Raw genomic sequence first — 14995 nt, forward strand, 5'->3', positions numbered from 1 at the left:
TTGCTGGTTCTTAAGATTTTCAAAGAATGAGACCTAGTAACATAAATTTACAGATTTAATTTTAATAACTTATAAATTATTCATAAATTGTTCTCTTAGCCATTTTTAATTACTTCCAAGTAATTAAGATTTTGCAAAGCATCACAAATTACAGCGGATGATGCGTTTAACATTTAACATACATTGTATCTCCACTGCCCTTCCTGTCATGATCAACTCTTTGAACACTGTAATCATCAGTTACAGTGCTCAAAGACAAACACTCACTGTTATCACATCAGAATGCACAAGTATGTCATGATCAGTAGCCACGGTTCACTGCCAAAACTAAATGACTGCCTTCATGTGCATGATCATAATCAACTCAGAGTAAACATTAAACAAGAAGAGATGATGTTATTATCTTTGTATTTGTTAAATGGAGCATACGTTTCAGATTCTTCTAAATTAATTATGTGTGCATAGGCATATATTTCTGGCTGCATGGAGTGAATCTTGTGGTTTTATGTACTGACTAACTAACTGTATGTTTCCTTAGGGGTGGTAAGATCCAAGGTGTTTGTGCTGCAGGGTATATCTGCGTTTCTGGAAGCACAGATTTCACCCCTCAGGGACCAGTGTTTAACTTAACCCAGTGCCAGTGGGGTGTGCAGTGTGCTGGACTGTGTCCACCAGGTGCAATATGCATATATAGAGAGAAAGATATATAATTTTAAAAACTAACAATGTAGAAGAAACTACCAACAAATCAATGTTAATGCTTTTATTCTCTGTAGTTTAGCTAAATAAATTGTTAAATACCAAATGTTTCCTTTATTCTAGGTTTCTATTGCCCCGAAGGCACAAAACAGGCTCGGTTGTGTCCTGCAAATACCATCAGAAGCTCCCCAGGAGGTGCCAGCCTACAGGATTGCTTACCTTGCCCACCCCAGTATTGGTGCAAATCTGGTATGAACTGAGTGAAGTTTTGTAGCCATTTTAATCAAGTATTAAGGGTAAAAATACAAAATTTTAATCAAGATACTTAAATTTTCTGATCTGATGAAAGAGAATAGGAGAGGCTGATCTCTTCTTGTAGCATAAAAATTGTTCGTGTATATACCAAGTATCAGAAACCTGTTTTCCTCCTAAACAACTTTTTGTGATGTTTGCTTGCAGGAGACCCAGTTGCTCATCTGTGTCCTGCTGGTCATTACTGTGATGGTCTGCCTGGTGGCGACTTTGTTGGAGGGACTGGTGCCAGGCCATGCCCTCTCTACACTTATCGAGCTTCTCCTGGAGCACACAGCAAGGGTGACTGCCTGCCATGCCCACCTGGTTCACACTGTAACAGCACAGGTCTGATACGCCATATCCTCATGTTTTAAAAGATGAACTCAAATTTAATCTATAAATGTAACAGATTCCTTTTCCTTCCCTGTAAAAGCTACACATTATTCCATTCTGTTATTCAGTTCTGATTATACCCCGTGCCTACAGTATGGTGCACTGTAATACATTTTAAAATACATCTGTAATCTTTTTTTCTCTGTTGGGTTTTAATGCACATCTGCAAGGGCAATTCAAAGCCAGCTCCTTTCAAGACTGCATTAATGTCCGTATACAGTATATGGTGCACATTATCATAGTTGTGCCTAAACTATGAATGAAAGAAATATGATGTGAGGGAAGGCATTGAATTTTAACTCTTCACATGAGGCCACGTGCACTGAATTTTCAAATAAAAAAACAACAACCTTGTTTCTGGTCCTCTCACAAAAGTTTATGGTTGACACTAAATCATATTGTTGCCTTAGCTAGTGGATAATGTGCAGCAGGTTGTTACGGTCCTTTCTTTTGCTGCCTTTGCTGCCTTTGTGGGAAGGCTTATTAAAAAAACTTTAATAATTTTAGCAAGCTTTGTGGTTCATATATCTGTCACACTATATAGTGATTTGTTGTTTTTAGAAAATGGTTGTTGTTGTAGGGCTGACAGACTACTCCAAACATCCCTGCCCACCTGGCTTCTGGTGTAGTGGGACTGGGCCTCCCATCCTCTGCCCCGCAGGCACCATGAGGCAGCTTCCGGGAGCTGCTGCACCCAGCCAGTGTGAACTCTGTGCAGGGGGAACTTTCTGCCCACACCCCCAGGATACAGGAAAACCCAACGTTGAAGGGATACCCTGTCGGGCTTCCTATCAGTGTCCTGTTGGTGGGTTTCTCAGAATAGTTTTATGTGAAAGCTCATTTTAGCCTCTGGATGCGATGTCTGAACCATTTTAAATTCCTTCCTTTCCAAACATAGCAGTGAGTGTTGTAACAAGTGTTTGATCATAATCTAGGTGCGGTTTCAGAGAGGCCATGCAGAGCTGGATCGTACTGTGGACCCCAAACTGCTGAGCCTGAAGCCTGTCCAGAAGGTTATTTTTGCCCTGAAGGATCTCATTCCTACAACAGCCCCAAACAACTGTGAGTACACGACAGCTCTAACAAGCTAAATCTGGCACAAAGGCAAGTGTCCACTCTGTGTGATATAAAAAATGAGAGGCTTTAAATGATGAAAGCTTGATAGGTTTTGACTGATTCTACTTCATGTGGTTTAAAGCTTTATAAATAACCCTGTTACCATGCTCCACAGCTGTCCATTTCCATACTATTGCCCAGCCAACAGCTCTTCCATGAAGTCCTGCGAAGGCGGCTCTATGCCTGCCAACACTAGTGGGCTCAGAGGGTCCAAAAACAGCTGCTGTATTGTGTGTGAGGGGGGCACCTATCGTCCATCTCTAGCCTCCATTCTGCAATGCCTTCCTTGTCCACCAGGATACTTCTGCCCCCCAGGTACTTTATATACGTTTTGGCAGGAATTTTTCATCATCCTAAATGATCTCAATTGTACAGTATTTCTCATTTCATACACATTTAATGCAACAGGTGCAGACAACTACAAGAAAAACCCTTGCCCTCTTGGCTATGTTTGCCCTTTGGGATCCACTCAGCCGATATCCTGCCCACCTGGCTCATTCGGCAACCTCACTCGTGCTGAGAAAATGGATGACTGTCGCCTGTGTCTGGAAAACACCTTCAACCACCTGCCTGCCCAGAAGGCCTGCTTCCCCTGTGGTAGCTCCTCCACCTCACAAGCTGGTTAGAGCAGTAAATAACAGACTGATTTAAAAAGTTTTTATAGTAAACTTTGTTGCGAGGAGTTGGAAATCAGGACCACAAACTGCCATGCCGTGTGTCGCTTGCTTTCTCAGGTTCTTTTTCCTGTACCTGCATTGGCAAGAACCGTGCTTTCCAGTATTCAGATGGTTCATGTTTGTGCAGAACTGGCTTTATCTTCTATAACGAGCTGGATTTTAAAATATCTACTGCCGATAGTGAATTGGACTGTCAGCCTGAGGTCAGTTAAAACCATTAAGGTATTTGGTTTAATCTATGCATTTTTTTCCTCAATAATGCGTTTGTTGACTCAAAAAACTTACACTTCAACTTGACAGTGTGAAGTCTAAGGAGCTTGGAAAGAAAAGCGTCTGGACTTCTTTGAGTTGCTTGAAGACGTTTCACCTCTCATCCGAGAAGCTTCTTCTTCAGTTCTGAATGTTCTCAGATGAGAGGTGAAACGTCTTCAAGCAACTCAAAGAAGTCCAGACGCTTTTCTTTCCAAGCTCCTTAGACTACGATGACCTGGATGACTGAGAACCTTCAAAGACATATTGACAGTGTGAAATTTTCTAATTTTCTTTTTGTTCCTGCGCAACTCTGTAGACTCACCTGCAAAACACCATTCATGTGTCTAACGTTAAAAAGAGCTTTTCATGAATCACATGAAAAGCTTTCCACTTTTTAAACCAAAAAAAAAAAAAAAAATCCAGTCAAGATTTGAAGTTTGACTCACTCCCTTTGCAATACGTTTTGCCTAGAAGACTATAGAAGACTATACTATGGTGTAAATGAAGGTTCAGTCACACATGATGCAACATATTGCAAAAACCTTGTATGCCCTTTCGGACGTCTGAGTTTTTGTTTGTTTCAGGTGAACAGACGATGTGCCACAGGAGAGGTGCGCTTGGCAGCATCCAGAGAGTGTGTGTCACCGTCCCTCCACTCCTGCAGTATCACCTGTGGACCACATGGAGGAACTCTGGATGCGGAGATGGGCATGTGAGTCACCTTATCACCTTTTTCCTTTACCAAATCATGTAAGCCGAGTCCGATTTACTGTTGCTCTGTAAAAACTACTAAAGCTACATCTAATAAAGAAGTGAATTAGGATTCTAGCTGGTATACAGCCTGATATGTTGCCTTTCTGTCTCTTGCCTTATCTGCACCCCAGCTGCCAGTGTGAGCGATACGTGTCTGCTGAGGAGCTTTGCAATACATCCTGCCTTTCCAGACTGCCTCAGCTCTCTGCTCAGCTTTCACCAGATGGACACCTGCTGCTCAGCATCAAAGAAAGCCATAGCATGGTCTGGGCAAAGGTGATGGAAGGTTAACATGGGCCACTGACAACTGTTGATCAGCTACACCTTGCAAGGATATCCAGCTATCCAATTCAATTATTTCTCTTATAATTAGTGATCAGTTACTCTAAATGTGTGCGGGAATGAGAGGAGGGATACTTGAAAAACAAGTACAAATACAACATTAGAACTGTACTGACGCAGCCAAGCGACTCCTCACACTGTAGGGTTTAGCTACATCAATTAGTAGGCAGAAAGCTTGGCACAGCATTTGACAAGGTTTCAGCATGATGTGAAAAAATGTTGCAACTGCAGATTTTGTGATATCATTGCATATGATGAAGTGACAGTGATAAATAGTGAAGTCTGCTCACCATCAAAGAAAAAGTATTTCGTTATTCCAAGTTATTCCAGCAAGAGGTTTTTTCATTTTCTGTGAGTTTCATCATATATACAGTGTTGTGCAAAAGTCTTGAGCCACCCCTCGTTTCTTTATATTTTGCCAGATTTGTGATTTTTAAAAGTTGGCTTGAGTTCTCCAGGTTTTCTGTTTTTCCAGGGTTTTATTTTAACATTGCCTTTTTATTTGTATCTTTAGGCACTTTGTTATTCGCAGGCTGTCACAAAATCACATATATTGTTTTCCTATTTCTTTGGTTGAAACTATGAAAGATCCCAACGATAACAGTTTAACAGGCATAAAACAGTAATTTTTGCACCCACATGCCAATTCCCAAGGAGTTATTGGCTGAAAACATGACATATGACAGCAGGGTATGCACTGTGTCCTTAAAAATGAGGAAACTGAACCAAGTGGATGACCAACAAAGAAGGGCTAAGCCTAACAACTTTCTGTAGCATATATGAAGTATCTTCAAGTCATTTCCTTTAGAAATAGGAAAAAATCCAACAAAGTTCTGACCCGAGAAATGCATGTGGCACTTCAGTTGATCCATGTGCTGTTCACCGAAGTCTCATGAGACATGGTCTCAGCAGAAGGGTGTCTGTCAAGAAACCATAGTCAAAGAAGGGAACGGCAAGAAAAAGCACATGCCAAACTGTACAAGAACTGGAGCTGTCGTCAAATATTTGTCAAACTGTATAAAGCAGGTCCCATATGTTGGAGGCTGTATCATGGTTTGGGACTGCATTACAGCCTGTGCTCTTGGAATCTTGTCAAAATTGATGGAACCATGCAGAAAAGTACTGTCACATTTTGATCCACCATGCAGTACCACCTGGAAAGTGTGTGTTTGGCAGCGGCTTCACTTTTCAGCATGACAATGATCCCAAACACACTGCCAATGCAGTAAAAGCATAACAGGTAAAGCGGATGGAAAACCACACAATGGCACAGTGTCGTTCCTTCCCAGAGCTTGGACCTCAACATTACTGAGGCAGTGTGGGACAATTTTGACAGAGAAAAGAACAAAAGACATTCAAAGACACGCTTTGAATGTCCTTCAAGAAGCCTGGAGAACAACTCTTAATAAGAGGAAATCTTGCCGAAGAGAGTTCAGGTTCTAAAATAATAAAGGTGGCCATGCCAAACATTAACTTAAGTTCATTAGAATTCTACAAACTGCGTTTTTGCCTTAAATAATGTATATATAAGTTCCATCTACTGTAATGTAGTGTAGTGTAGTGGCAAGTGAAAGGTAGCTGGCTTTGTGGTTGGGTCAGGAAAAGCATAAAACTGTGCCAAATCAAGCAATTTGCAGAGCTACCCCACTTGCAACAAGGGTGCAGCCAAAAGCAGCTTTATACTGTATTTCCATTAATGTTTGTACATGTTTCACCCCCAACCAATCGCAGCAGATGGATGCTCCTGCCTGAACTGGAGGTTTCCTCCTGTTAAAAGGGAGTTTTTCCTTCCTGAATGATTGCTCATAGGGTGTTGTTTGATTGTTGAGGTTTTTCACACTGTTATTGTAGGGTCTTTAACTTTCTTACCACTGAGGTGACTGATGTTATGATTTGGTGCCATGCATATAAAATTGAGTTGAATTGAAAATTTAATTGAATCTCTGCACCTATTTTCCTAATAAAACATAAAGAAATAAGGTGTCTCAAGACTTTTGCACAGTAATGTAAGTGTGCATGTTATTTGTCTAACAACAAAAATATCTTTTTCTCAAGTTAAGGATATTTTTTTTATTATTGTGACCAAGGTGTAGCATGGCATTACTGTGAATGTGTATTGGAACACATACTTAACACTACATATAAATAAAAACTGACAAATATCAGCAACTGGAAAAACTATAGTTAAAATAGAAACACAGTATGGCACAATTGTTCCTTACATTATGTTTTCTCTCCAACATAATAGATACAAAATAACATGCGCTTTTCTAGTGTTGTAGTTTGTGTTATTTCCTTTTATTTTCAGAGAATAACAAATATTTTAGGACCAGATATCCATTTAAAGAATATTGGGAAAACACACTTGGTCCAGTTTGACTCTGAAGGAGTGTTTGGTTGGATTCCCACACAAAAAGATGTCATCAATCAGTTTCTGTCAGGTGATTAGAGCTGACATGTTGATTGATATATTTTCTTTTGCCATGCAATCCGTTTGTTTTCTGTATCTACCACCAATTAACTGTAAACATTTTGGCTTTAATTGGTTGACAAAACTGTGCAATCTGTGACACAATGCTATCTCTTCACTGAGCCAATAGAAGTCCTAAAAACAAGACCCAGAAATAGAAGAGACACAGCAGATCTGGCTGTCTTACCTCGAATCCCCAACCCCATTGCCTGTCTTTCCTCTGGTGACATGCTCATTTTTCATCTCACCATCAACCACACAGGTACAGCTGTTTTTACTTTTACCATGGTTTTATCACAGTGTGTTATTTTTTTTCTTTTTTTTTAAACCACTGTCCTCTTCTAACTTTGAATTCTCTTAGACCGCCATCTCAGCCACTTTCCAGTTTATCAAAAAGACCACCTGTTTAACAGCAACCCCAGCTGGGACTTTGGTGCCTTTAGACATCTACAGATACTCATGAAGCAAACAAACTTTAACTCCTCAAGGTAACATATAGGTAACAATCCTCACATAACTGTGGTCACACAGTATCGTCATCTCATGTTCTAATTTGTATTCCTCTTCGTCATCTTTCCATTGCCAGGTTTGCCCATGTTTTTTCTGAAACGGGGAAGTACGTGTTTGTTGACAGTGTTGTCCCACAGTGGAGTCTGGTAGTGGTAGTCAGTGAGGAGGGGACAGAGTGTGGCCCCAGGGCTGCTGTGTTTCAACCCATGACCCCAGCACAATTGGTCAAGCACGGGATTGTCAAGAAACACAAACTAAACCTTCTGCCCGACTGGGGAGTGATTGCTGGTGGGTATTTGTATTGCTGACTAACTGTTTACAGGGGTATTATTGTAATGAATTAGCTTTCACCATGACACAATGCTGACTGTGTGCAGGGATCCTTAGTCTGCTCTTGGTTGTGGTCGTAATTCTGACCACTACAGTACTAGTTTTGCGACCTAGCAAAGCAAAGCTTGTCTCCCAGTGGAGGATAAAGCCAAAGTGGCGCAGCCTCGGGGAGCCTTTCTGTCCGGTGGAGTGTGCATGCAGCAGAGAAAGGTATACTGGTGTGACAGCAGTGCTGACGTTGTGTTCTAAAAAATGTTCTAAAAAATACATAAAACACTTTTAAACAAGTGAAAATAAACAAAATTCGAGTCTTTGTTTTTCAGCTTAGTGGTCCCAAACCAAGGTGATTTCCTTGGTAGTAGAGGTGTTGGAGAAGGAGCAGAAGCTGAGGAGCCTGCTATTTCAAAAGGAGGTAAGCCCCTTGTTTAATACTGTGCCAGTGCTTTTTGTTTTTTTATCTATCTATGGGTTTTCAAGCAATTGCAATAAATGTGTAACTGTGATGGAGAGTAATTTTTTGGCCTAAACATGCTCTAATTTGTATTCAATTAAATATGGTATCACAGTATATGAAACTTAAGTCTGAAATGCATTTAAAGTTTACTTTTATGACTTACTGCAACTATGTTTTATCAAATTCACTAAAGAAATTTTCTGTACCTCTTGGACGACTTGGCCAATAACCAAAGACTAAAAGTTTTCCAGAAAACTTTCACTAAAACAAACTTTGGCAGCTCCCTTTCATCGACTTTTCACTACATTTGCTTTGTTTCTTTCTAATCTCTGATAGTGGAGGTGACGGTAATGTTTCTCAGTTGACGCTTATTACATTATTCATGCAGCTTGATTGGGCGTTTAAATGCCAATTGGCCTAGCCATTATGAAACCATCACGCATGACCAGCTAGCAGTTAACAGCCTATTCCACATCTGATTGACGATAAAGAAAATAATGGCTTATATCATACTGTAATGGCTTGTGCTGTTACCACTAAAGAAAGCTAGACCGACTCCACTAAATTACTATGGAGCCAAACTGAGCTTATAATTTCAATGTGCGTTCATGCTTCACAAGATCATCTCCTCAGATCTTAAAGATGTCATGATGAGGCCCTTCTGTTATTTTTTCAAGCCATTTCAATCTTTCCCATTGTTGACATTTACTGGCCTTGTTTAGGAGGAGTGCCAGGGTGCTGTGATTTGGAGGAGTTTAATGTGAAGACTCTTTACGACAAGCTGGAGGATCAGAACCTCCATATAGCCTCACAGCTGGCCCGGCACCGCAAAGACATACAGGAGTTTTATAGAAACATCTGTCAACACACTGAATCATTCAAGGTGAGTTTTAATATTGTAATAAATAATGCATGGAATAATCCAGTAAAGCTGTTGGATAAATTATCTTGCCACCACAGTTCATGTTTAATACAAAACCTAAAAGACATCCATCAGGTGGGGATGCCTGTCGCCCTGAGGGTAGGGCAGGTCATATATTGATCGGTTGATTGATGTATTGCTTTACTGGTGGATTGGTCTCTGGTTGCTTCAGTCTGCATGCCAAAGCATCCTTGGACAAATAACTGACCCCAAGTCATTGCCAATTCATTCATCGAACAGTGAATGTTCGATAGGAAGCGCTTAGAAACAGGACAAAGGGGCGATGTAGTGGTTAGCACTGTTGGCTCACAGGGAGAAAGTACTGGGTTTAAATCCACCATCCGGTGTTAGGATGCCTGGGTCGTTGAGCCAGGGTTTTGAGTTTATATATTATTTATCATTTCTATGCTTTGGTTTCTTTGTTAGAGTCATGTCTTATGGTTTGACTCTGTGTAATCCTTAGTTGCTGTCTCCCCTGTCCGCTATATCCCCGTGTCCAGTCAGCGTCTGTGTCTGCCCTGGTCCCACGTCTCTGTTCCCTCTGTTGTAGTGCCTGCATGTGAGTCTGTGTCTTTTGTTCAGTCTGTGTTATGTGTTTCCTGTTTTACTTTGAAAGTCTCTGTCTTATCTCAGTGTGTTCAGTTTACGCTTCCTTGTCTCGTCAGTTCTGATTTCTCCCAGCTGTGCTCTCCTTCTGTGTCTCATTCCCCTCGTTACTTCCCAGTGTATTTAAACCCTGTGTTTCTCTTGGTCACTGTCGTGTCGTCCCTCATGCTGTGTGGATCTCCCTTTGTCTCACTGTGAGTTTTGTTTATGAGTTTCCAGTTTAGTTTGCTTTTTTAATGACTTTCCCCTGCCAGCAAATAAAGCTGAGTTTTTTGTGTTTAAACCTCATGCCTGAGTGCCTGCATTTTGGGTCCAACTCCTGCCTGCCACACAGCGACTCATGACATCTGGAGTTTCCATATTTTCCATGTTCTCTCCATATCTGTGTGGTTGTCTCCTCACACAGTTCAGAGAGTAGTTAAATAGTCTTTTCGTTCTACCATTAATAAAATAAAATAAAAAAAAACAACTTTGCAGCTGGGACACTACAGCCTGCAGATGGCAAATACGTTTTTTTATTAATAAAATGATTAATAGCAAACTCCTTTTAAGAGGTGAAATCAAATTAACATCTGCAGTACATTTGAGCAATGTTTACAATGACTACTCTTATAGGATCCTTTACACCTGGAATGTCAAACTAATTTTATATTCTGGCCCTTACACTTCATACCCATGCTCTAGGCAACCATGTTTGCTGGGAGTCTGGCTGTGTCCCATTTTATCCTCTAGCATGTGAGACCCCCTTACACTGATTAATGGTGCCTCATTGCATTGCTGCTCTCACTGATACCCCAACTACTTTTTATTATTTGTTTACCATCAAACCAGCACCTCAAAGAGAAGCGGTTTGAATCCAAGAAGTGCTCCTTCTCATAAACAGTTGAAGTCATTTATTTAAAGTTTCAGTTAATGTTTTTTTTGTTGTTGTTTTGTTTTGTTTATTAATGATGAGTAAATCACTTACCACACTTTATAGGTCAGTTATGAACCATTAATAAGAACAACTTATGGACTTGCTTGTCCATACATAACACATACATAATAATGCAATCTTGTTCCCCTCAAGGAAACAGAATAAAAATTCTTTATCCTTCTTTCAGAATGCCTTGGAGAATATGGATCATAAAAAAATGAGCCTCCTTAAAGAGATATTAGTTCATAAAACAATGAAGGATGAACCATCAGGCAGCAGTGTGGGGGAGAGACATACACAAGGTAAAAATAAATGATGATGATCATGAGGATGAGAGTAATGTCTTCTACTGAAGATGAATGACCGTCTCTAATAATAAGATAGATCATTAAAGGGATATTTAGTCAGTCTGGGAAATGTGAATTCTTCATTTCTTGTTGAGAACCACATGCACGCATCATAGCTGTAAAGTTACAGACAATTACTTTAGCTTAGCATAAAACACCAAAGTGTAAAGATGATAATATGTGGTTTGTGTTGTGTTTTGTGGACCATCACACAGAAGCATGCTGGCTGTTTCTTGTTGTGCATTAAGAGAAATGGAAATTTATGTCACAATTTAATTTTTTTTTTGTATGTAACTGAACATCTCCATCATTCAAGTTGAGGCCTGCATGTCATTGCTGGGAGCTCTGGTCAGGTCAGTGGAAACTCTCTTATGCAGGCTGACAGGAGACGCTTGGCAGAACCAGGATTTGTCTGGTCCCCTGTACTGTCACACAGGTCATCACGATACCAGAGAGTGTGAGGCGCAAGCTGGATACATGCAACCCAATGACACTAACATGTGTTTGATGCAGGTACTGCAGTGGCATTCTCTCTGTATTGTGTATTTATGATATAAAGTAGAGAGTAAATTCCTCACTCAATGATCCACAGTTTTCCTCAGTGAATGTGACCAAAGCAGGAGCTCTTCCACACGAGCCCGGTAAGGAATAAATCACTACTTTGTATGCATGTACAATAATATCAGAATATTACACTGATCAGGCATAATATTATGAACACCAAGAGGTGAAGCGATTATTTCTCTTTATCATGTCACCTGTTAGTGGGTGGGATATGGGAGCAAATGAACATTTTGTTGATGTGTTTGAAGCAGGAAAATGGGCAGGCAAAAGGATTTGAGCAAGTCTGTCAAGTGTCAGATTGTGATGGCTAGACGAATGCGTTCTCTGGAGCATCTCCAAAACTGCAGATCTTGTGGGGGAAGGAAGGAACTGTGGTGAACCAGTGACAAGGTCATGGGCAGCCAAGGCTCGCTGATGCACAAGGGGAGGGAAGGCTGGCCCATGTTATCACAAAAGAGATTAGCTACTGTAGCTCAGATTGTCAAGATAGTTTATGCTGACAGAAGGGTGTCAGACTACACAGGCGTCGCAGTTTGTTTTGTGTGGGGCTGCACAGTTGCAGACCAGTCAGGGTACCCATGCCTCTGTCACTACAGAAAGCTCCAACGATGGGCACGCGAGTATCAGAACTGGACCACGATCAATGGAAGAAGGTGGCCTGGTCTGATTAATCATATTTTCTTTAACATGATGGCCGCGTATATGTGCATCACTTACCAGGGGAACACCTGGCAGCAGGATGCACTATGGGAGGCAAGTCAACAGCGGCATCAAGCATCTTTGGGTTGTGTTGGACAAACAACTTACAGGACATAACAGATGTGTTACTAACATCTGATCCAGATACCAGGTGTCCATAATCCTATGCCTGGTCAGTTTATAGTGTGTTCTGCTAATGTTATTTCTCTGTGTCCTAGACCATATACAGAGCACAGCTCCTTCTTTAAGTGATCATGACCTGTCCAAGCTTATCATGATATCACCTCTATTCAAGACCCTGCAGGAGATCCAACAATCTTTACAAAATCTCACCATGGATGAGTCAAAACAATATTTTAGCAATGGTACAGAAACATTATAACGAGATCTCTAAAACACACATAATATTTGATCAATGTAACATATACCAAGTTCTAAAATTATCTCTTTTTTTTTTTCCTTTTTAGGAGTTGCAGATAATTCTACAAAGGGGAATTATGATGGGCAGCTCATCCCGACTGCACTGGACAACCTCTCCCCACAGGACTCTGCCATTTTTTTGTTTGGTTGTCAGGTGATGCAATTGCTTGAAAACTGCCCCATGTTCCCCAGTGCTCTTCTCCTGCTGGCCAAGTCGATTCCATTCGCTCCATCTTCCTCTAATGGGGGTCTACTGTCACACTGCTCCAGGGACTTTTATTTTGATGCGACCAATCAAATCCTGTATCTGTCAGAGGCAAAGCTTCAGCACGTGGGACATTTCATCTCTGTCATCCTGCAGTCAATGGCCCACATAGCATCTGGTAATCAGAGAAAAACCAATAGAAGACAGTTCTGAAGGACAGTCTCGTGTCCTCGTTTGGCAACTGTCATATAGTACAGAGTAATATCCCTGGCAATTAACTTTGAAAGCACAAAGTATGTAATCTTCTTTAAAAACACTGATATATAGATTTGTATATGTATTTTTTAATCCAGGATCCAAAGCCCAGAGCTTTATGCAAGCACTCCATGAGGCCATTTCAGTTCTAAGCCTTCAGTTGTTCAATGTTTCTTTCAAATGGAGCACAGCAGAGGTGTGTAAGTGCTCTTTAAACCTCACTCATCATTCTCATAGTATAAAAATGGAGGCAGATAACATTTTATGCCTTCTTTTAACAGTCCAATTTCGATGCTTTGAAGGGGCGGAATAACACATTAGTTGAGGAATTTCTCAACATTAGAGTTCCCACTGAAGCCCGCTTCACTGAGCACCTATTAGCTAGCAGGTTGGTGAGACAGATAACGATTACAGCAGAATAAATGAGGTTTGTCATTTCAGCAAAATATTTATATTACAATATGTAATATTTCTCCCTTTTTGCCAATTCAGACTCAAGAAATACAAATATTTCCAGCTGGAGCAGCTCATTTCTGAACTCAAACATACTCCAGCTCAGACCACAGACAAAGGTAAGACAACTGTTGATTGTAATAGTAATTCAAAAAGAATTACTATTACATAAAATACTCACAGGATTTTCACGGTGCATTTATTGCTGTAAAACAATAAATATCACATTAAGGGGTCTTTGCAAAGCTACTATCTAAAAGTAAAGGGAAAATAGACCTTCACCAGCTTCATAAATAAAATAGTTCATATGCTAAAGGTTGCAAAATTAATTTATTTAAAAAAACAGTTGTGGCATTTGTTGTCAGTATAGGAAAATGTATAAGGAGCTGCGAACAAAACATCATCATGTGTTGATCAGCTGAAATTCTGTGGACATTTGTTGCAGTCTTGTACTATTTTCTTATGCATGGACTGATTTGATGATTTAAACTTCTGCTTTTGACCATGAAGCCTCAGTGACATCAGCAAGCGGTCTTGCGAAACAATGCCCATAATAATATTCCAGCCCTAAAAGTTGATGAACAAGCCCATCTGTGATTTCATGCAGATGTTGTTCATTTCATTTTTGCCACTTAAAACATAAAACATCATTAAAGTATCATATGAAGTCTTGGAGAGATTTTCTGTTTTGTTTTTGCTGTTAAGCACCTAAAAGACTTTTGTTTCAGTGTCCTGGTGCATAGAGTTCAAGGTTTCCATAAAACCATGATATTGAGGGCTGAAGTGCATTGGGTGGTTTTTGTGCTTCATATATTCACATATTGTTTGGTGTTTTTTTGTTGTATTTTCCATTCTACAGATTCCAGACACACATTTTTATTCTTTTTTTTGTTTGTTTTAGGTTTACCACCAAAGGGGACACCAGTGCAGGTAAAAATATGAAAAATGAAACAGAATTTTAATTTAAGTGAACCGTCAACCATTATTTCTCTTCCAGATGTCATGTATAGAGGAAGAAATTGATCGCATGAATGAGTCGTTCTTGCTGCTGAGCACGCAACTACAGAAGAGAGCTGATGTGAGCACATGGCTAAAGGAAAGAGAGAACAGCGCTGGAAACCATTCTGCAGTAATTAGCTGGAACATTATACATTGCACATATAATTACATAATCCAAAACATGAATCTCTGTGTTAATTTAATTGTGTTGTGAAGGGCTTTTAAATGATGTCTTTGTGTTTTGATTTCATCCAAGTTTCACTTCAGCGTTGTTAAATGATCTCGTTTGATTTTGCCAGTATCTGCTATTACTGCATTT

General features: G+C 40.2%; 1 protein-coding gene across 1 annotated transcript in view; it reads left to right on the forward strand.

The window, feature by feature from the left end:
- Positions 1 to 14995, forward strand: part of LOC147314543 (uncharacterized) — a 54701-nt gene that overhangs the window by 38638 nt on the left and 1068 nt on the right. The window contains exons 74-100 of the mRNA XM_086260393.1: positions 539 to 675; positions 823 to 948; positions 1159 to 1338; positions 1967 to 2191; positions 2322 to 2448; positions 2618 to 2817; positions 2911 to 3123; positions 3237 to 3382; positions 4016 to 4143; positions 4316 to 4460; positions 6835 to 6964; positions 7115 to 7258; positions 7358 to 7484; positions 7583 to 7794; positions 7884 to 8046; positions 8160 to 8248; positions 9013 to 9173; positions 10922 to 11036; positions 11398 to 11594; positions 11674 to 11722; positions 12563 to 12709; positions 12812 to 13147; positions 13323 to 13420; positions 13506 to 13612; positions 13717 to 13796; positions 14579 to 14607; positions 14675 to 14803. Of these exons, the coding sequence (XP_086116519.1) occupies positions 539 to 675; positions 823 to 948; positions 1159 to 1338; positions 1967 to 2191; positions 2322 to 2448; positions 2618 to 2817; positions 2911 to 3123; positions 3237 to 3382; positions 4016 to 4143; positions 4316 to 4460; positions 6835 to 6964; positions 7115 to 7258; positions 7358 to 7484; positions 7583 to 7794; positions 7884 to 8046; positions 8160 to 8248; positions 9013 to 9173; positions 10922 to 11036; positions 11398 to 11594; positions 11674 to 11722; positions 12563 to 12709; positions 12812 to 13147; positions 13323 to 13420; positions 13506 to 13612; positions 13717 to 13796; positions 14579 to 14607; positions 14675 to 14803 (3940 nt within the window). The remainder of the gene's footprint in view (positions 1 to 538; positions 676 to 822; positions 949 to 1158; positions 1339 to 1966; positions 2192 to 2321; positions 2449 to 2617; positions 2818 to 2910; positions 3124 to 3236; positions 3383 to 4015; positions 4144 to 4315; positions 4461 to 6834; positions 6965 to 7114; positions 7259 to 7357; positions 7485 to 7582; positions 7795 to 7883; positions 8047 to 8159; positions 8249 to 9012; positions 9174 to 10921; positions 11037 to 11397; positions 11595 to 11673; positions 11723 to 12562; positions 12710 to 12811; positions 13148 to 13322; positions 13421 to 13505; positions 13613 to 13716; positions 13797 to 14578; positions 14608 to 14674; positions 14804 to 14995) is intronic.

This window comes from Aulonocara sp. 'chitande type north' Nkhata Bay, linkage group LG14, assembly GCF_057382095.1.
Source record: "Aulonocara sp. 'chitande type north' Nkhata Bay isolate Kocher_YH1m ecotype deep benthic linkage group LG14, A_spYH_male_GT1.1, whole genome shotgun sequence".
In the NCBI taxonomy this organism is placed as follows: Eukaryota; Metazoa; Chordata; class Actinopteri; order Cichliformes; family Cichlidae; genus Aulonocara; species Aulonocara sp. 'chitande type north' Nkhata Bay.